Source organism: Panthera uncia (genome assembly GCF_023721935.1).
Source record: "Panthera uncia isolate 11264 chromosome A1 unlocalized genomic scaffold, Puncia_PCG_1.0 HiC_scaffold_17, whole genome shotgun sequence".
Classification (NCBI taxonomy): domain Eukaryota; kingdom Metazoa; phylum Chordata; class Mammalia; order Carnivora; family Felidae; genus Panthera; species Panthera uncia.
This window is the reverse complement of record NW_026057577.1, coordinates 122,117,393-122,140,635: the sequence shown is the minus strand read 5'-3', so window position 1 is coordinate 122,140,635 and position 23,243 is coordinate 122,117,393. Positions and strand designations below refer to the sequence as shown.

The window sequence follows — 23,243 nt, the reverse complement described above, 5'->3', positions numbered from 1 at the left end:
TTTTTTTTTAAATATAGACTTGACGTCAATAACATCTACCTAAAATTTTTAAATGTCCTTCAACGCCTACCACAGTGACTTTCAAATCTAGACGTTTATCCAATGACTCAGGAAGGTCTCTAAAAATACAGATTCCTGACTCCTGCCCCAGAGTTTCTGAATCAAAATGTTCTGGGAGAGAGACTTGGAAGATCCTCAGGTGACCCTCATAACGCTAAGTGGCGTTCAGAGAACTTAAAGCTTAAACTAAACCTTAAGCAAGATTAATCTAATTCATCTGAAACGAAAGCTTTTCACATATAAGCTTACAAGAAATGTTCTTCAGTGGGCTCCAGTCACTCCACTCTTTGCGACCAGAGAAATGAGGATCGTCAACATAGCATCTAATTGCCACAGAATGGGTGGTGCACTCTAGGGGCATGTCTGAGGCCCAACTCCAGTGATGAACTGTATCTTTGCCATTCACAGTTGTGTTGTGGGTCACCTAAAAAACCAACACAAACACAAAGTGAGATTTCTAAGTGACAGGTTCTGCTTTCTTTTCAGATTAAAAGACACAACAGACTGTACACAATCACCACTAAGTTAAATAAAGGTTTGTCCTTTTGTACAACCCTCTCAGTTTTTGAAAAGGCATAATAACTTACAGAATCAATAATCGTGATTCATTTAGGTTTCCTTCTTTTGTTTTCATTCCAGTATAGTCACCATACAGTGTTAAATTAGTTTCAGGTGTACAATTTGGTGATTCAACACTTCCATACAACACCTGGTGCTCATCACAATGAGTGCACTTGTTTACTTCTTCAACTTTAGGCTCCACTGCGTTATTACACATGATGTTCCTTTTTCCAAAACATTCAATACATTTCACAGACAAATGTACCATTGCCTAAAATGATCTCCATTTTTCACTGAGGAAAAATAATGGGTCTGTACCTCCAAGAGTTAAAGGCAGGAGTGCCTGGGTGGCTCGGTCTGATTCTTGATTTTGGCACAGATCATGATTTCACAGTTCGTGGGGTCAAGCCCCACATCAGGCTCCTTGCACTGACAGTATGGAGCCTGCTTGGGATCCTCTATCTCCCTCTCTCTGCTCCTCTTATGCTTGTGCCCCCCCCCTCTCAAAATAAATAACTTAAAAAGAGTTAAAGGCAAAGAGAGGAGCAGCATTTCAACAAAAAATTGTTTCAGGTTGGATTTGTATCTATGTGTTATATGTCTGAAGTTTTATTTTTAAATATGCAACTTATAAGTAATATAAAATAATATAAATTATTAATTTCAATTGTGAAAAATGGGAAGGATTTCAATCAAATATTGAGGATCTACTAAAAGAGACCTCGGGACCTCCAGCCAATGACAACAGCTTAAATAATTGCATTTCCCTCTCTATTACCTTCCGAAATGTCTCCAATACAAAAGTGCACGGATTTTTTAAAAAGGTATAGATGCACAAGGGCAAACACAGGAGAAGAAACACCACCAGTGAAATTCTGGATGGTGGAGGGCTGATGGACAAGGGGAATGGACTCAGAAGACCTGAGAAAGCTGAACCTGAAGCCTTCAGTGGAAAAGGCAGAAACAACCTGACTTCTACCATGGAAATGCCAAAGGGCTCAGGAAAGGGCTGTATGCACCAGGCTCCTATGGAAATGCAGGTGAAGGTGAGGCACAGAACAGAAAGCTGCCTGAAAGTTGTCTGAAGATAATGTTAGACATCCAGATCCCCTCCCACATTCTGTGCTACCAAAAGACTACTCCTCTTCATCTTGGCAGATGGGAGACTCATGCTCTGGGAAAGTAAAACCAAGTATCTCTGGAATGAAGAACCTCAGAAACAATGGAGAATGGGGAATATGGTACCACAACCAGGAAGACTGCTAACCTATGCACTGTGAAGGCTGGTGTGCTCCTGCCTTCTCCTCAGCCATTAGGAGGCTGATGGCAGAGTTCCTACTTACCTGGTAGGAACCAAAATGAATTTTCTGGAGCATAGGAACAGGTCAAGATGAACACCTAAAATAATACTATTAAGATTCTGCCAACTAGATGGCCCATCCTAATCACCTACAATAACATCTCAGTCAACAAGACCCTGGATGGCAAACAGAAGTTCCTATTAGATTTAAAAATAAAAAAAAAATTTCTTTAAGAGCCACTTAAAATATGAGCAGCAACCAGGATGACCAGAAATTGAAGAAAAAGTTCTGAGGGTCAAAGATCAAAATAAAGGGGGCGCCTGGGTGGCTCAGTCGGTTAAGCATCCGACTTCAGCTCAGGTCATGATCTCGCGGTCCGTGAGTTCGAGCCCCGCGTCGGGCTCTGGGCTGATGGCTCAGAGCCTGGAGCCTGTTTCCGATTCTGTGTCTCCCTCTCTCTCTGCCCCTCCCCCGTTCATGCTCTGTCTCTCTCTGTCTCAAAAATAAATAAACGTTAAAAAAAAAAAATTAAAAAAAAAAAAGATCAAAATAAAGAAAAAAGCAACTTGAAGAAACAGAACAGAAAGAAAAACTACTAGGTAACTGATGTCCTCAGAGGTAAGAAGAGATATTGCATCCATTAAACAAACAAAAAGAACAGAGAAAAGGGATATCTTGTACATTAAAAATATATATATTAATAGAAATTCAATAATCAGACTGTAAGATAAAGTTTAAGAAAAAACTGCTCAGAAAATTGAGGAAAAAAAAAACAGGTAGAAAGTAAGAACAGTAAGAAAATTACTTCCCAATCTAGAAGGTCTGATTTCTGAAGAACAGAGAAAACAGAGTGGAAGAAATCAAAGTCATAAAATAAGAAAATTTCCCAAATTGACAGACATGTGGTTTGAGACTGAAAGGAGCCTATGACTGTCTAGCACAACAAAGGAAGACAGATCCACAATGAGAAACAAATGGAACAATGTCTTCAAATCTTGAGGAAAATTCCCCAACTTACAATTGTATACCCAGCTAAAATAGTAATCATAAATGAGTGAAAAATAGACATTTTTAGAAATGTGTCTTAATGAATTTATCAAGTAGCATTTTATACTCCCACCAGAAGTGTATGAAAGTTCCAACTGTTCTACCTCTCCTCAATATTTGGAACTGACAGTCTTTTAAATTTTGTTAGCAACTAATTAAAAAAATATCTATCTTATCTATATCTATCTATATCTATCTATATCTATCTATCTATCTCTGGAAGCTATCAATGTAGGTAACAGAGAGTATCTATAAATTATAAATAGCTAACAACTACGAGAATATATGCTTCTACCAAAATGAGAAAATAAGAGGAAGAATTCAGGAAAGAGGATCCATTGTAAGAAAAAGGTAAAAGGAATCTCCTGAATGATGACAGGAGACCTCTTGGACCGCAGCTTCATAACAAATGTGCCAAAAAGAAACACAGAGGTTTGCCCTGGATGGGTTACGTGTATACCTGGGTATTAATCTCTTCTAATCAAGGGCTGCTGGTAGGAGTGGAGGCTGCTGGAGCTCCTGAGAAACCTCTGGCCATGAGAGTCCTCAGCTACTTACCACACTCCTGCTGTACAAACATTATCTACGTGAACCCTCTGTAAGAAGTGTTGAGAAGTTAAGTCAGAAGGTCTCAGAGCTATTCACTAATGTATAGCTGGTAAGATACTAGTGTGTGTGGACATTTCAACAGGAGATTCATAAAACTTGGAGAGGATTCAGGAATGAATTCATGGAGCATGAAAATAAAACTAAAAATACAAGACAAGAAGTTGTACCCCCAAAAAAGGAAAATGATAATACACTACTTGGTTCAGTTGTGGATAGTGTTTATATAACCATAATACAAACAATGAATGCCAGTCTACCAAAAATTAGAGCAGAATGAGAGAACGATATTGGAAAAAGATGGGAAATGTAAGAGACAGCAAGCACGGAAGCATGCAAGTGTGTGTGCCCAGGGAAGGCGAGGGGACTAAATTCTCATTACCCACTGTTAAAATAAAACATTGCTCAAAACTGAAAAGAAAAATGAAGAAAGAGAAACATAAGCATGCTATTTGGAAAATGGAAATACATAATAAAAGAATCAGGTAAAAGAATTGAAAATTGTTGTTTATAGGGAGAGAAATATGGGGGGGGGGGGAGGGTGCTGCGTAGCTCCCAGGAGTCACTGGCATCCTGGTCTGTGCAGCACATGCTTCCTTGCCTGCGTATGAGGCCATGGGCATAAATGGTAAAGTTCCAAATAAACACTAACGTATAGTATTCTTGATTCTTAAACTCTCACAAAATAATAGCATATAACCTGTCACAAAATGACAGGTTATAAGCAATTATGCTTTAAATGCTGGTATTAATAACATATAATTATAAACAAAAATGTCACATTTTACTATAGATCTGGATCACCTGCCCTCTTACATTTCACTTTTCAAAAATTAATTTGTTCTATCTCTGTTTTTCTTGCCTCTTTCTCTACTGCTCAATACAAAGATTTTTCTTCAAAGATCACATCCCCAAAAGTAGGGAATTGCTACTTTGTCAGTGCCATCTTCTTTCGTATCTTGTGGCAATGAGCTAGATGATCTTAAAAATAGCATCTCTGGGGGCGCCTGGGTGGCGCAGTCGGTTAAGCGTCCGACTTCAGCCAGGTCACGATCTCGCAGTCTGTGAGTTTGAGCCCCGCGTCAGGCTCTGGGCTGATGGCTCGGAGCCTGGAGCCTGTTTCCGATTCTGTGTCTCCCTCTCTCTCTGCCCCTCCCCCGTTCATGCTCTGTCTCTCTCTGTCCCAAAAATAAATAAAAAACGTTGAAAAAAAAAAATTAAAAAAAAAAATAGCATCTCTGTTCATGTATGCTTGATTTCACTTATGCTGCAAAGATCAGCCTTCTAACTCTAGCAGCCCTCAGGGAGCCCCCAAAGGAAGTAATGACAACGGATAGTTGTTTAGCAGCTTTACAGATAACACTAATCATTCACTAAAGCAAAGACTGGCACCACTTCACAAATGACAAAAAGGAGGTTTGGGGAAGGGTAAGTGGTAACCCAAAGCACAAAGTGTCAGGCCATGATAAAAAGCCACAAGATACAATTTCAGATAAGCAATAGTTATAAGACAACAATGGAACAGCTATATCAAAGCTACTTGCAAATTAGACTGACAGACAAGAACTGCATTGAAATTCAAGAAAAGAGAGAGCATTTTAGGCCGAGATAATTAGGATGGGCTTTAAAATAAGGGGCAGGATTTGACTTAGGTCTTGAATGTACATTCAGTCTGCACTGGTGAAAAGGAAAGGGAAGGCTCCTTACACAAAAATAAATATATCTACTTTGTAGCAGAAATTGTGGTGGGTAAGAAAGAGCACAGACTGGAACTAAACTGCCTGTGATCGAGTCCTGGCTCCACTACTTAATGTCTTCCTGTGTCTCTGTATCTTCATCTATAAAATGGGGATGATGTTCATAGTGCCTCCCTCATGGGCCTGCTGTGAGGATGCAAAGAACATACACAGAGCTTTTACCGCAGGGTCAGGAACGCAAGGAATTAACACCTACAGAGGTTTTACAGGCGTCAGCCCTGCCGGAAGCACTGGAGACATGTTGCCTACAATTATGGCGGCTCTCATTTTAGGAATGTCATACACAGAGTGTCAGAAAGGAAAAACAAGACAGTAACTATAAAGCACAGAGTCATTCTATTTTTTTTTACCTTACTGTCTATCTTATCTATGCACTCAGGCAAATAATTGTAAAATCATGAGATAGTCTTCCAATTCTTAAATCTATAACTAAGCACATTTCAAATCCATTGAGGAGGAAGAGAGATCAAGGAACAAAAGGGGGGATTACCAAGTACCAGCTGTCAAAACTATTCACTGCTATTCCTCATCATCCTTGCGATTAAGAGCAAACTAAAAGCAGATCATAAGGAAACCATAAACAAAATTTTTAAAAATAGAGAAAAAAACATGTACTACTAAATGTAATAATGTTATTTCAGGTTCAGATAAATTCAAATTTACAGGCTTATACAAAATTTCTCAACAATTACTATGACTAAATAGGTTTCAAAACATTTATTTTTATGTTTATAGTATTAGACAAAAATAAAATAGCAAGTTATATGGATGCGTTTGTTTATGTAAAAACACGCACACGAAAAAAGCTGGAAAGAAAAAGAAAAATGTTTACTGTGTTTGTGTGGTGGAATCATGCATTATTCCTCCCTTAATTTCCTAAACTTACTGTAATGGTTATACATCATTTTAATAATTAAGTGATTTTTGAGTCATAGCATATAGTTTTTAATGAACCCTGAAAGGATAGTTGATCTACTCCCTTAACACTGTAAAGAAAAGTTCACTGATACCACCTTAAAAATCTTTTAAAAATTATTTGGTTTCTTTAATGTCACAAGAAAAAAAATCTATTTTGATTCAAACTTACTAATTTTATGATTTCCATATTTTCTTTACGCAGAATTTTAACTTCCCAGATGACATTTAAGTGACGGGGAAAAACAGAACCCCTGTCATTCCACTTCAGGTGTAACGTAGAAGTTGAGAAATCAGCAGACAAATTCAAGATCTCTGGAGTATCTGGAATTAAGGCTTGGGAAAAAAAACAAAAGACAAACTTAGTAAAATAAGTAATGTTTTCTTCATATTGTAATTCCGTTAATCAACTATTTTAAACTCTATTCCTTCTTGATCGAAAAAGAATCAAGAATTAAAAGCAAACTCTCAAAGTGATTACTGACAAAAGAGAACATATGTATTTATTTGTATAAGCAGCTCCCAATGATTCATCAGTCAAATTTGAGTAAATTATTATCAAATCTTAGTATGTTTCCTTATACAAACAGCTACCGGGTTCCCATAATACTGTAGTGTCATCAGTCTGGAATCTATAAATAGGCAACATCAGAGAGAAGTAAAGGAGCTTCCTTTGGATAACTGTAGGTCAAGCCTAAGAAAATGATGGAATATGGAAAGCTTGCTTTGGTAGACCTTTCTATCTGTTTCCTCTGCACCCTTCCCACTCATCTCCCAGTGTCAGAACCCCCGATGCTGGTGAAAGTCACCCACCTGGGGATGCTACGAGCTATTACTGGTGTGGGTATCTGTAAACAGCAGCAAGACCATAGGAATGACCAAGGCATTAAGTGAGGATGCCAACAGGGTACCATGCAGATCTGTGAAGTACTCACCAGGGTAAGAAGTCCTTCAGAAAAGCTAGTTGAGCTGTGGCATGCAATGCAGTGCAGAGGGCTGGGAGACATAATGTGATTAAGTGGGAGACCATTGGAGAAAGGCTGACCAGGGTAGCAAGGATATGGATCGTGATACCTCATCATGTGCATGAGGGATATGGAAAAGGAAAAACCCTGATAGGCACTTCAAAGAAATGACCAGATCGAAGAAATGAGGGATTAGCATAATGAGAAAGGGAAACATCTAAGATTTCTTCAAGTTTCTAGCCCAGAAAGCAGGCAAAAGGAATCACTGACATTGGGAAGAAACGGGAGGATAGGCTCTGGATGACCAAGTGTCTGGGGAGGTAGAGCCTACCAGTGGAGAGGTCTGCAGATAGCAAGTGAGAACGGGGACCATCAGCACCATGGACACAGACTCAAGAGGAACTCTCTGAGTGTAGCTGAACAAATGAACTTGAACACAGACTCAAAATGGCCAAAGCTTGTTTGAGAGCTACCAATAGACAGTCACAGCCTCAAGGAGCCAGAGAACCCCAGCAAGAATCCTGAGAGGCACAAGGAAACCAGAGAAGATACAGCATTGCTGAGACCAAAAGAAATGGGTTGTCATCTGGGCCAAATAAAGGCAGTTCATAGAGGAAAACTGAGCGAAGACCCACCGACATTGGTGAGGATACTGTTAATATTTGAGAGAGAAGTTTGGGAGGGCAATGGGCTCTGAAGCTGCCTTACAAAAGAAAAAAAAAAAAAACATCCTCAAGGATATAGTATCTCATAGGGAGAAAATGGTAAATTTCTTACTTTTCAAAATCTTCAAGTCTCCCTACCTACAAGGGATGAGTAAATTACTAAAATAGTTTGGCTCAATGAAAAACACATAAGGTACGAACCTGTTCTGTTCTATGAAACATAGGCTTCTGGTATGAAGGGCAGACAATGTTGGGATTCTTTCCTGCATGTTCTCTCTTCAAATAACAACGTGAAGGTAAGTTGAAAGAAACCCAGAGACACATGTTCTTGGGGGCTCACACCTCTCCTAGCACTTCCCCAAAAAGCACAGGGGCCAGTGAAATAAGTCACGGCAAGCACAAACTGCAGGACTTTCCAGAGGTAGGGTAGCCAAATGTGCTAAGAACATAGCACTATATAACCTATATTTGCACTATACAGCCTATAACAAAAGTAGCAGAGCAAATCAATACAAATTAGTCTTGGGATTTACGAATAAGTTCGTAATAAATTTAGCTGAAATTTGCTGAGCACACTGCTCTACACTGGATCTGTGTAAAATATTTATGGCTGTACAGGAAATAGTACATGTGGATTCAAAACCTAACCACTATGTAGCAAAGTCAACAGTTTCACAGCTACATGAGGACAGTGGAGGATGCTTTACAGGGCAAATTTTAAGTAGGAACTGCTTTTAAAACAGAAGGAGCCACTGGGCATCTGGGTGGCTCAGGTGATTAAGTGTCCGACTCGGTTTCAGCTCAGGTCACGATCTCACGGTTCATGAGTTCAAGCCCGGCACTGGGCTCCAACACTGACAGCATGCAGCCTACTTGGGATTCTCTCTCTCTCCCTCTCTCTCTCTGCCCCTCCCCCCTCTCAAAATACAATAAATAAACTTAAAAAAATAAAATAAAACAGAAGGAGCCACTATATCATATACCTGCAACTAATATGTTAACTGGAATTAAAATAAAAACATACTACTACTACTACTACTACTAATAACAATAAAACAGAAGGAGCAAACAAGGAGCAAGAAATTCAAGGTGCCAGTGTGATCACCCAGAGCAGAGGCTTCTAAGAACATGGTTCTTTCAAGTGTTTCAGGATGTCATGATCCAGTAACTTAAAGATTATGGGAGCATTTACACAAAGGCAGTATTTGTCTATTAAGATGCTCCCTCCCTGAAAAGTACACGTAATTTACATGTTATCTAAATAGAAGTGGGCTACTCTTCAAAACACAAGTCATATACAGTATTTTAAGCTAAGGAAGGTAATAATCACAATTATACAAATGAAAAGATTAAATACACACACACACTTTTCTCACTACTTCATAGTATACATCCTCAGAGTAAAAGGGAAGTTTCCCTAAGCTCCCATGAACTATCTATTATCTGCATTTCTTTCCAGCTAAAACAGACACTTGAGGACAATATTAATTTGCTTTCTAAAAAACAGGAACTTTTCAGCTGGGAAAGAAATGTAATCATTTGTGTTTATTTTTTAAAGCAAGTACATCTATACCTATAACCTCCATGTTCTTCTTCCTCAGGACATCAGAAGATGGGGGCTTCCCTACTTCATTTATGGGATCTACATGATTTTATTCTGCCTCAGACAGATCCATACTTTCAGGTTATTTTAAGAAACTTAAGACACTAAAAGTCTTACAAAGACTTATTTTTGTGCTAGCCCTGGCCAATTAGAAGCTTATTAAAAAAAACTGTACACACACACACACACACACACACACACATATATTAGTTTTCTTTATATGTATACTGTTGAAAGCATCTGAAGAAAACTGAATTTCTCATACTTTTTTAAGTAGCCAAATGCCCCAAACTCCAGATCCTCTAACGCACAACTGCACCAACATTCCACAGCTTCTCCCAAACACAGCAGGTACTCAAAGATTTGCTGATGCAGCCACCTCCCTCTCTTATATTCATCTAGTTTGCTTTTCAATTTTCTTAGCAGTATTATCATAGTAGTAGCAGCTTAGTATTGGGATACTATTAATCTAATATTCTAATCACAATCAGACCCAGTATTATTAAAAATGCTATCAACAAACTACATGATATGTAAAAACAATGAACTATATCATTCTAGTAAGTCATCCAGAATCTCACTAAGTGCCTTATTACATAACACATTGATTTGCCTTTCTAGTTCTTTAAATTTTTTTTTAATGTTTATTCATTTTTGAGAGACAGAGATAGACAGAGCATGAGTGGGGGAGGGTCAGGCAGAGAGAGAGACACAGAATCTGAAGCAGGCTCCGGGCTCTGAGCCGTCAGCATAGAGCCTGACGCAGGGCTCAAACCCACGGACAGTGAGATCATGACCTGAGTTGAAGTCGGACGCTCAACCAACTGAGCCACACAGGCGCCCCCCCACCCCTTTCTACTTCTTTTTATCCAATACTGACATCTTCAAGCAGCTCCCAGACAGAATCTTCTCAATACCTACTGAAAAATCAGACAATACAAACTGGCTCTCTGACAGAATCCTGGGGAATTTTTTAAAAATCTGGAATGAAATTAAGTTAGATTCCTCATACTTTACTACAAAATAATTCCAGATGTGTAAAAGATTTAAATCAAGCATGATAATAAAACCAAAATCTCAGAGAAAAATAGCAAGAGAGTATATTTATATAAAAATGAAAACCATGAAGTTTAAATTTTAAATTTGGGCAATTATTTGTAGGAAATATGGCAGAATTAATAACAATATTGAGAGCTCTTGTGAACTGATGGAGGAAAAGCTGAGTTTCAACACGAGAGAAAAATGAGAGAGGATACAGACAGTTCAGAAAAGAATGAGAATGACTGATCATTTTTTTCCAAAAAAGTAATCACAGAAATGCAAAGTCAAAGTGCTCTAACTGGGGGCCACCAGATTGAAATGGCAGAACTAAGAGAAATTGACAAAACCCAGTCCTGGCAAGGAAGTGAAGAACAAGTCCCCTCTAGTGTGACGTTTGCAAAGAGACTCAAATGCAAAGAGACTCAAAAGTTTTGGAGAGCAACTGGCAATGGACATCAAAGTCCTAACAAGGGACTGTTTTTAATGCAGCTTTCCCAATTCTAGGAATTTAGCCTAAGGACATCATCACACAAATCAGAAACACATATGTGCGAAACATGTTCATTAAAGCATTGGTTATTACACTGAAAGACCAGAAATAAAAATCTCAATGTTAATAATCAGTCACTTAAGTAATTACGGTACCTCCACTCAGTGGAATACTCTGCAGCCTATACAAATAATACAGATTTATTTAGATATCAAACAGAAAACTCTGTTTTCTGTTAAGCAGGTTACAAAGTAATAATATGAACCTCACTGTTTATATGTATATGCACAGAAAATATATTTAAGTGTTAACAGTATTTCTCTGTGGGAATTGAGATCATGGCTGATCTGTTCAAAACATTCTCACATGGATCTCACATACAGCTACAGAAAGAAAAGAACAAACATGGCTCTTCTCTCTTTAACTTAAAAGGCAGTGAGACAGATGCTAAGTTCCTGGAAAGCACGCTTTGTTATTATCCTTTCAAAATCTGTTCTATCTCAGACACAGACCGCTCCAAACATGCATCTTATCTATAAAATTGAACAAGTCACCAAGTTAATTATATTTTTCTCCTTGTTGCAAAGTAAGTCATCCTTATAAGACTCATCATAATGTCATTACAATGCCACGCCCTCACAGTTGTCAGGAGAGAAAGAAACCTGCTTCTCCCACCATTAAGAGTCAAGAGTACTGGGGTTTTTAAGGTCTCAGTGTGTAGCAAAATCTCCATCTCCATCAGTCTGGGCTATGTCACGAGGGTAACATAGGTCGTAGGCATTCAATCAACACACATGTAGAAGATGCTTGCCACGTGCAAGGCAGTGGGCGAGGTGCCAGGTGTAGAAGGCACACTCCCTGCCCTACTGAGCCTATTTCTTGCAGAAGCAACAAACGCAGTGCCTTATTACATAACACATTATTAATGCAACTGTGAGAAATGCCACGAAGGAGAAAAACACACTGCCTAAGGGAATGTTAAGAAAGGAATCGGATCTCCTCTGGGAGGGGATAGTCAAAGACCACTTCCTAGAGCATGCGACACCTGAGGAATTCTGAAAGGTATGCAGGAATCAACGAAGCGAAGTGATGCCAAGAAAAGTACCCGCATGTGGAAAGGATCGTCAGCTCTGTGACATTTACTCTGACTCCTTCCTTCCTGATCCGGGCTATGCTCCGGAATCCACAGTATGGTTGCTGGGGAAATGCAACTATTAGTCTAACAAGTGTAATTCAAAAGAAGAGTAAATTTCTGCCAATTACAAAGCACTGTTGCTGCCTTATTTTCAAATCAATTTTCTTTTCAAATACTTACAAACATTTTTTTCATTTAGTGTGAATTTACTTATAGGATTTCCAAAGTCATATAGACGATTTATGGTTATTTCATGATCGCCAGGTAAAAGAGCTGGGATTTTAGCATTTGTTTTCTCTGACTGATAACAAGAACGGGACCTGCAATACAAAAAAATCACATTTTAATTAGTGGATAAAACTAATAGTGCAATTTTCATAAAAGCCTGATTAACACAAAATGCACCAGAAAATACTTTCTGTTCTTTCATACAGAAACACGATAGGTTACACTGCGTTTTAAGACTGAGAAAAGAGAGGTTAATGGGAAGTGCATCAACATGGAGGATGAATAACCAGATTGGGCCAGAAAGTCGAGTGATAAGCAGAGATGGTCATTTCAAGAAACTCAGGATTTCAGCATGCCCTTCACACTCCCACCAGCCTTCCCTCTGCAGCCTTCCCTCGAGCCGCACACGCCTGCTCCCCTAACCCCCCACCCCTCTACAGAAGACCATCACAGAGTCTCAGGTGCAGATGCTGCTCCACAGATAGAGGACAAGAATGAAACTGGCTGTCTGTGGCCCTTCAAACGCACCCTCGACTTGGCCACTGCTCCTGTTTTGGCTCACGGTTTGGTCTGAACAACACTTTCTCATCCGCTCTGTTTCCAAAGCTCTTCCAGTTCCCCACCCATTATCCCTTGGACAAAAGTCATTCCTCTCCTCTGTGGTTTCATGGCCCTCTGAACCTTTCAAGAGCGCATTTATATTATTTTTACCGTTATTCATGTATATTTCTAATGTCCCATGCAAATCTGAACTCAAGCAAAGGGACTCTGCGGTGTCCCGGCGTCCCAGCGTCCCTGCCCGGCACCTCGCTCGGGCCTCTCCACGTCACTCGCTAGGAGGGACCACCACGGAACAGGTCGGCTCACCTGTTCTCAGCCTCACAGCGGGAGGCTTCGTTAGGTGTCAGTAACACAGAACCACCTGAATTCGCTAAATCGTGCTATTCCATAAGTTCCATTATGCCACTGAGCCCCTATCCTTTCAGGCTGGAATGTCCTTCTGTCCTTTTGCTGCTGAGAAGACCGGGAATTCATACTCTGCAATCACCCCTCCAACAGCCTCTCCGGCACCCCACGCTCCTCAGTCAATGCTCCGTCGGCCCTTCACATAGAATTTCCGCATTTCCGGCAGCACCTGACCCACAGCACTGCTACGACTTGTCTCCTGTGAACACAGAGCCAGAACAACTCCCTCTCCCTGTGGCCTGAGGTGAGCCAGTCATGTTATTTACCAGGTTTGTCAGGTTCTCCCAGACCTGCTGGACTCACAGCAGGACTGCACTTCCCACTCCTCTGAGGCAAGGCATAGCGATGCGACTTTATTTGTGGAGAAATGGGAGTGAAAGTCACATCTGTCACTTCAGGAAGGAAGCTGTGAAAGCCAGCACTTCATGCACTGGAGGGTGAGGGAGCCCTAGGCCGGGGGCCCTGCGGAGAGACTCGGGGTAGAGATGCCAGCTGGCCCCAGAGGGCCACAGGCCGAAAGCAGGTAATAAGCCTTTATTTTCACAGCAAATAAGATGTTAGAGCTGTTTCTGCAACACAACCAAGCTCCTCCTGGTCGACAAATTCCCACAAAGCTTAGACTAATGCTCAATAAATGTACACCAAACGGGGAAAACCTGAGTAGTACTTAAATGCAGACTTATGTCAATTCGCATTAGGACCGTCCATCAGCCAACTGGCCTCAGAGCCGTCGTGCTGAACAACTCTGGTGTCGCTGAACCACTTTGCCTGGGCCCATGGAGTCAGGGACAGCGAAGAGAATGTTCTGGTTTGCAGAGAGCCCAAAGGCCTCACCTCCAGGCTTCGGAGCTTGTGGCCTTCTCCAAGATCGCCCCAGAGGGGGAAGGTGGTGGGACCTGCGACTGGCCGGCTGATGTCCACTCTCCCTGTCCCTACATTAACCCCAGGTTTATCCAGGCACACTACCCTGCCTCTTATGCAAAGAGGCTTCCTCATTTGACTGACTTCTGCCAAAAAGATGCAAGCAGGTGCAAGACGTGTTGTGTGGGACTTCTTACACCCTTCTTTTCCTCACTGCTTTCTGGAAAGGCAGACATGACGGCCACTCCTCAAGCATCCTGGGACCATAGGCCCTCTGCCAAAGGTGGCACGGCAGCATGACAAAGAGGAACCTGGGTCTCTCATCAACAACCATGTCAGCCTTGAACTGCCTACTCCAGACCTGACCTTTCCCGTTTGGCAGAGTCAAAACCTCAACCTAACTGATCTAGACAGATGGTGTGGGACAGACCAGTTAAACTTCTCTACAGATCAGAATCCACAACATATTCAAGGTGTGTTCCATACTTAATATTCATATAACAAAAGAATCAAAGTTTTAATCAGGAGAAGGGTTTTTTCCCACTTTGATTGACATAAGATTCAGATTTTTTAGGAAATAGCTAAGATTTAAAATTTCATTAAAAAATTTCTAGAACAAAATCTCTATGTTCTACAATTGAAGACCTTTAGGTTACAGCTAATAATCAAAGTATCTCTATTACCTGCTTTCAATGCAAACTTCATAAATAGTACCATGGCCTGCTCCAGAGGGTGCTTTCCAAGAACAGTCCCACACTTGCAAATTGTTAGTTATACACTTCAAATCACGAGGAGCCCCTGGAGAAGGAGAGAAACACACACACACACACACACACACACACACACACACACACACACACAACATGCTTAATAATTTAACTGCACTGTAAAAAGGTCAACACATCAAATCATCTTTAGTCATGAGTATGAGCCCATGTGTCTGCACAGGAGCCAGGTTCTTTCTGCAGGACTGACTGCAGAGTCACAGGAGGGACTGGTTTTAGATTTCTCTTTGTAGCTGTGGATTAAAAAATGAGAGGAAACCGATGGACGTGGGCCAACCACTAGACCACTTAGGGACTGGGCCTCCATCAAAGTCCCACCTCCAGCCACTAAGATAAATGCAGGGAGGGACGGTAGAGTCAAGGATGAGACCCAGAGAGGGCCTAGAAGATTTTTTAAATAGCCCCACTGGCCCCACTCCTTCTCCCAAAACAAATAACTACTAGTAAAAATTACGTGTTCCCCATGCCCACAAACACAGCTTCTGAGCACTTGCAGCCATTGCTGTCTCTTTGCCTGTTACCAGGCTGCTACCTGAATGGAAACCCCATAACCAATCTTTAGATTTTTATGAAGCATATGACATTTACACAGTAATGAACTGACACGAGTCTGAAAAATATGTCTTTTGTGTAGGCCTAAACAACTGAAAAGTAACAAATGACTCAGAAGATTATAATCCTAATACTGCTTATTCATACCTATAAAATAATATTAGGTCATGGAATATAGAAGCACTATACAATGAAAAATTATCATGCTGAAAAGAAAATGAAAAAAAAGGAGGGTACGAGAGGGAGGACAAAAGGCAAAAGGAAGGAAGAGAGGGAAGGAGGGAGTGGATAAAGCAATTATAGTGTAAAAAAGAAGGTTATTCCCTCTCAGACTCTATATAAATGTCTCTGAAAAAGATTTTTTTAGTTTTTACACACGATTGGCATGGCATTTAGGAAAGCAATAAATTATAAAGCTATTTATATGACAGAAAACAAAAACGTTAGAAATACATTAGAAATTATCAGTAATCATAATAAAATTATTCAACAGTGATCCTGGGGGAAAAGTGATGTTTAATTATGGAAATAATATTAAAAATAAGTTCAGGGGCAAAAGGATAATGTTCTTCATAAAAATAAGTGAGGTAGTAAATCTACACAAACATTTTCAATATATTTAAAAAAGATGAACACAGCATTTTATTAAAGAAAGATATTTAGATTTATGTGACATTCAGAAAAGCAAAATTATAGACAGAACACAGGTCAGTGTTGGCTGGAGGTGGGGAGAGAGGGGCTAAATACAGAGGAGCATGGAGAATTTTCTAGAATGAGGAATGTCCTACTTCTTGATTGTGCCAGTGTTTACATGACTGTGTACATTTGTCAAAACTCACACAATTTTATCCTAAAAGGGTGAATTTTATTTTATGTAAATAATATCTTAATTTTTTTAAATGGGGCAAGAATATTTACATCTACCTTTATGGGCCTTTATAAAAGAGAACAAAAAGTACACAGAAAAAAAAAAAAGATTGCAAAGAAATGGATTTTAACCACAGAAAACCTGAGGGGTTCAATAAAGACACAGGATCACCTCATAATCAAAACAGTAATGGCAAAAAATAGCAATGGCATTGCAATCAGTTTATTCTCCAAGACTCAGATGTACTTACCCCTTTTCTGGCTATTTACTTGATTCATTAAATACAGAAGAATAAATGTTAGTAAGAGCCACTGGAAACTTGAAGTCATCCTCATCCTTTTACCATCCACCATCCGGGATGGTCTTCTCAAACGTAAGGAAATGTTCATCATCTGTGCAAAGCAGTCAATCCTAGGCGAGGAGAAGAGTTTCAAACGGTGCTCAAAGTGCTCCAAAGACCCCTCGTACTGTGCCCACCGGCACAGAAAACAGAGCCGCGCGAATACTGAAACATACTCTACATGAACAACTTTGTGCACACGAGACTCAAGCTGCCCGGGCTTCAGGAGATGTGAACATTCAGACACAGCGGTTGCTTCCGGGATCCGTCACAGGCTCAACTTTCAATGACAGCCGCTCGGGGCGCCTGGGTGGCTCAGTCGGGTAAGCATTCAACTTCAACTCAGGTCATGACCTCACGGTTCTTGGGTTCAAGCCCTGCATGGGCTCGGAGCCTGGAGCCTGTTTCAGATTCTGTGTCTCCCTCTCTCTCTGTGTCCCTCCCCCACTGTGCACACTCACGTGCGCTTGCCCACTTTCTCTCTCTCTCAAAAATAAACATTAAAAAAAATTAAACAAATGATGGGCTTCAAGTTCAAGATTATAACCAAGCACATATTTATAACTCTCCACTCCAATACTATTCAGTATAGAAAAGCAGAACATGAAATTGAAGTTTTGACAATTTTAAACGAGGTACAGAATGACATTTTAAATTTTAATTAACATAGTCATTTGTGACAAGTCATTATTTCTTTTTCGTTTATACTGTGATATGTTTATGTTTCATATAAACTTAAATAGTTTAAAGAAAGAATTAGGATAAATAGTAGTATAGCGGGTTTGCAGATGTGACCAAAGTACTGACAACACAGAAATGATGAAAGTGTACCAAACACCGCAATGGGAGGAAAGGGGCTGCTGGTAAACAAGAAGATGGGCAGAGATTGAACCTGGTGTGCCATGGGGAGTGGCTGCAATGCAGGCAGGCGCTGTTCAGCCTGAGAGCTCCCAGAGACACTTGTCAGCAGCAAATGCCTAGAGACAGGGTACCAAGCACTGGGTCCCCATCCAGGCACTGGAGATACACACTGAGCCATACCAAGTCCTGGCCCTCGACGAGCCTGGACTCTGGTTGGGAGATACACATATACAAACAAGTAAGAAATTTCAGATCTTGAAAGGTGCTTTAAAAACTAGAAGTCTGAGGCGCCTGGGTGGCTCAGGCAGTTAAGCTTCCGACTCTTGATTCTTGGCTCAGGTCATGATCTCACAGTTCGTGAGTTCGAGCCCCTCGTCAGGCTCAGCACTGACAGCGTGGAGCCTGCTTGGAATTCTCTCCCCCGCCCCTGCCCCTCCATGGCTCTCTCTCTCTCTAAATAAATAAATAAACTTAAAAAAACCCAAAAAACTAGAATAAGTCAATGTGTGTGAGAGTGTGTGAGTAAGTGAAGATGTTAGCTAAGCTGAGGCCTGACTATAACTAGAAGATGGCCATGATAAGAGCAGGGGAAAGAAAGGCAACAGCAGATACAAAGCCCTAAGAAAGGACAAGCTTACTAGGTTCAAACGTCAGGAGGAGGGGCCGGGGCTGGGGCCAAGAGGAGGTGGGCTGGTCAAGCCACAGAGGGCCTCTGGGCCATGGAAAGGATATGGAGTTCCGAGAAAAGAATCCACTGCTGTGTTTTAATCAGGGGAGATCCATGATCTGACGTGCACTTTGGGGAGATTTCTCTAGCTGCTACTTGGAGGGTGGGCTCCAGGGGAGGAGAGAAGAGGCAGGGAAACCATAGTGCAGGTGGCATCACCACCAGTGGTGAAGGCTAGGATTCTAAGAGCAGACGTGGAAGAGGCAGTCACATGCAGGCTCTGTTCTAGAGATGGAAGGTCTTCCCAATGCACTGCAGGCAGGACAGTGTGGTGAAAAAAACACAGATTGGGGCTGAAGCCCAGCCGTGCTACTCATTGTGTGGCCTGAACCTCTCTGTGCCTCAATTTCTTCATCTGTAAAGTGGGGGTGATAACAATATTTTCCTCTTAAGTTTTTTGTAAAGATTAAAGGAGTAAATAAACGTAAAGCACTTAGCAGAGTACCACACATGTGGTAAGTGGTATTGAGCATACTCAGTGTGTTGTGTGAGATAGAGGGAAAAGACAGGAAGCAAAGATGGCTATCAGATTTGGTGGGCACACAACAATGGAAGGATGGTGGTGCCATTTAAATCCTCTCTGGGTCCATAAAGAGGGAGGCAGCGATTTACGGGGCTGTTTACAGACAGTCTGTTTATAACAGAGATTTGTTTAAAGACCTCAACTTTGATGTGCTCCTACTCCCCAAAGACACATTCCCTGCAGAATGTAAAAGAACTGTCCAGGAAATCAGAGCAGCTACCAAAGACACAGATATCCAAGAGGAAAGGCTTCCGCATCTGACATACAGGGGTTCCTCAGAGGAATGACGTTCCCATTCGCTGCTGCTGGGATGAAGCCCACCACACACGAGTCCTTCCAAGGCACTGAAAACTCCTTGTCAGACCTAATAGTGCCTCGTTTTTATACTGGAACAGACAACCAAGGGTCATAAAACATACAAGCAGAGCCCAAAACAATGAAAAGAAATTCCAAATAAACAGGGTCACCAGGGCAAAAATAAAAATTACTCCTAGAGAAAAGGGATAACATGGAAAAGAGGAAAACTAAAACACAAAGAGAAAACCCACCTCTAAATCGTATTCTCAGAATGAACAGGACTCGGTCATAAAAACAAGAAGAGATGCAATGAAAAAGGAATAATCAGGAATAAAAATAGCTCTTATAAGTTAAATGTATTGGCTGATACTAAAAGTTTTTTAAAAACGGATACAACATTGAGAGCAATCTTTCAGGAAAAAACCCAAGACAAGAACAGAACAGATGAGAAGAGACGTTAAGAGCAGGGACTTGAGAGAGGAAAAAGGATCCAACATCTAACTAACTGGAGCCCAAAAAGAGGATTCAGAAAACACTTTTCTTAGCAAACGCAGATGGCAAGACTTCTTCTCAGCTACTGCTGAATACTGTCAAAAACTCAGAACAGCAATCTCGAGGAGCTTAAATAATTATAACCAAAACACAACAAGAGGCACGGGCACACATTTCAAAGGTGTTCAGCCATTTTCTGGCTGAATAACTTCCTAGTCACTTCTGGTGTCAACTCGCTCACATATTAGAATGAAAATGTATTCATGGAATGTCTAAAATGCCAGTTGCTAAAGTTACAGAATTATTACATAGCCTATGCAGGAATAACTGAATCAAGGAGCCCCGGAAGCGACCAAACCGTAACTAAAATAATCACACACTGCATTCACTGACTGGCTAAACATTAGCTTGAGGTGAAACAGTCCCTCACTACAAGTTTACAGTTGTTCTAGAAAGGAGACATGTGTCCTGTGAAGTGGCAAGAGGGGTATGTAGGCAGGCGAGCTCTGGACCAGACCCTGTGGACGCAGACTCTCCTCCTGGCTCCAAGGCTAATCAGCAGCATGACTGAGGCAAATCACTTGATCCCTCCTGGCCTCAGCCTCTGGGACTGCAGCACAGAAGCCGCCTCTACTCGGGGCTCAAGTGAGAAACTTCCCAAAGTCAAGGTGTGATATTCCACTCCTGTTGTCAGGCAACAAGCAAGCAGATACACCAGCACAAGGTCGGCGCCGACAGCAGGCAGCGATCAAGGACACCACTGACGAGGTCAGCCAGCATCAGGCTGGGGTGCTGGGTGTGCTCAGGAACAGGACAATCAATGGCAATGCCACCAACACCTGCTTAAGTGAACACACGCAGAATGATAAAGAAAACTTTCTTCTGTCCTTAACACTTATGTAGCAAATTCGAAGGAAGTCACTTGCACCATATGATACGGTGCTTGTGATAGATTTGACTTCACTACTAAGCAGAGTTTCAAAGGGACTCACTTGAGACCACAATACACGAACAGAGCCTTCTAATGAACTTTAATGGAAAAAGGACACGTGAAACTGGTCTTTGCTCCCTTCTGATAGAAACATTGCCAGAAATTTACTTTTTTCCCCACCGGATGCCTTATTCCTAGAGGAGAACACGTTTTTAGAGAGCTTTAGGAGCGGATTTTCAAAATGAGGCTCACTGTGGCTTGCTGCAGCAGCCCAGTGCAGCAGCACATTCCTGGAGGACAAAAGAAGTGACAGGCCAGAGGGGCAGGCACAAACCGGAGCTCCCCGCCCAGCCTAGAGGTGGCAGCAGCGGGCCTCATGCTGCCAGATTTTATTTTTCAAGCCAAGGGGTGTATACGAAAAGCTCAACTTTGTAAAATGTAAGGAACTAACTTGTATTTTTTAGACATTCTAAAGGCCAAACAAAATATGCCTTCAGAAGGTACCCCACCGGTGGGCCACCAGTCTGTCTCTTATGCAATACAATTATGTTAAAGGATTAAAAAACGTCAACAAATCTTCTTTTTAAGAAAACAGATCAAGCAGAATCAATTTATAAAATTGCTGAAATCGAAAGGAAAAAATCTATTTTTCGCTGGTTTAGTTAGTTTCTTTACGTTGTGTCCTGACTTCGCGTAGGCTGCAGAGAAGCGCAGGCCAGCCCACGTGCAGTGCTTTCCACCCCTCCTGGGGAAATGGAACCTCCACGTATGCACTCGGTTTGCTTCCTCCTCAGCTTTGAGAATCCTGGTTCCAATCTACATGAGGTTTTGGTCCTTTCTGCTGAGGACAATTAGAAAAGAGGGTTGAAAAGAGGGAAGTAAAGCTAAAGGCAGAGAAGGACCAGAAACTGCGGTCCAGACAGATTTTGCTTGATCTGATTTTTCTTCTGGCGGGGTGGAGGGAGGAGGGGCAGGGGGGTGAGGAGGGAAGGGGAAATGTGGCAGAGAGCTAGTGTATCCTGCCGGCAGGACTCTCCCTACAGTGCCCGGGTGGCACTACAGCCAGCGGGAAGGGGCTTGAGAAACACCTGTTCAGTCAGGGAGACATGACTGAAGATGACCCAGAGCATCCTTCATCCCGAGAATGTAGCTTTTTGTCATCACCATGAGATACCTCCTGTCACCGATTCAGAAAAGGAACTGCACACTGGAGGAGAAAAGCCACTTAGCTACAAGGCAAGATCACCAAACCTACAGGAGAGATGCTGGAATGTTTACCCCCAAGCAAGGGAGACTGAATGGAAAGTAAACAGTATCCATACTGCTGATTCATACTCTTTTAGTGTCCCTTCTTTATTCTTTTCTATTAGAGGCCAAAAAAAAAAAAAAAAAGTTGAAAAACTGTGACCAGCAACTAGTTTCCTAACTGCATTCCCCGCCTCCACCTCCCCTATACACGAGATCTTCAGCTCCGGGGCACTGCCTTTGAAGAAGGCTTGGCAGGAACATAAACTTCTTTGCAGTGAGGGAGACCCCATTGTGCTGTTAAATCAAGTGTGGGGATTTGAGTTGAGGGAGACATACCTATGAAAAACACAAACCTGGCTGGTTTGGAAAGGCAGTCTAGTCCTACACAGACTAGACTGTGTAGGAAAACAGTAAAGGTTTTTCAGGAAGAGAGAAGCTTGAAGGAAGTGGTGTTTTGGGAAGATTAATTAAGAGAGAACTGCAATAACAAAGACAAAGAATTGTTGATATATATATATATTCACTGCAAAAAAGTCTAGTTCTCAAAGAGCCGGGCAAGTATTCAGCACAGTGAATTTACAGTTACAACAAAGTACATCACTGAGAATAACCGTGTAAAAGAAAATTTCAAAAGCTTCCAGGGAGGGGAAGGCCATCCATACAAGGTTTCGGAAATGAGACACTATGGGAACAGTTTTCTAAAACCAGGACGCTGGGACTTGCTGCATGAACCCGACCAGCCCTCCGCCAGCACACGGGGACAGTGACAGCACTATCTTCAGAGCGGGCTGCAGAGGAGACACTGGGTGTGTGGTCCACAGACACAGTGGGGGAGTGGGGGGGAGTGTCAGACTTCTTGGCATTGAAAGCTAAAGAGAACATCTACAGAATCTGTGCAAAAATTATTTTCACACTTGAATTCTATTCTCAAACTACTAATTACGAGAGATGATAAAATCTGTTTTATAAAGCTATGCCAGAACTCAAAAGCTACACCTCCACGCACCTATTCTCCAGAGGCTACTAGAGGATGCGATTCACCAAAAAACGAGGGAGGAAACAAAACATGAGAGAAATGATCCATGGAACTGTAGCCCTGTGCCCTCCCCTCTAACAGTTACCATTTCCAAGCTGCCACACCCCTTCACAACTCCCTGTATCTGCAAGTATTTCCCTTGGGCCTGGAATTCCTTTCTGTATGGCTTTCTGTCGCCTCCTCTCTTCCATTCACTTGGGAAACTCCTGGCAGGAGGTAGGAAGAGCCCAGGGCGGCCTCTGAGATCCCTTCTGGGATTCCCCGGCAGGTCAGTGGCTCCTTCTCCTGCTTCCACGCTTTAATCACATCTCTAGTTCAGGGCTTGCACAAACAATGAGCCATAGGCTATGTCTGCTTTTGTGAATGGAGTTTTACTAGCTCA

General features: G+C 41.6%; 1 protein-coding gene across 1 annotated transcript in view; it reads right to left on the bottom strand.

Moving 5' to 3' along the window:
• Positions 1-23,243, bottom strand: part of LIFR (LIF receptor subunit alpha) — a 78,553-nt gene that overhangs the window by 37,637 nt on the left and 17,673 nt on the right. The window contains exons 2-6 of the mRNA XM_049648135.1: positions 16,657-16,817; positions 14,885-14,999; positions 12,327-12,466; positions 6,420-6,583; positions 310-484 (exon numbers count right to left, since the gene is read on the bottom strand). Coding sequence (XP_049504092.1) covers positions 310-484; positions 6,420-6,583; positions 12,327-12,466; positions 14,885-14,999; positions 16,657-16,798 — 736 coding nt within the window. The 5' untranslated portion in view covers positions 16,799-16,817. The remainder of the gene's footprint in view (positions 1-309; positions 485-6,419; positions 6,584-12,326; positions 12,467-14,884; positions 15,000-16,656; positions 16,818-23,243) is intronic.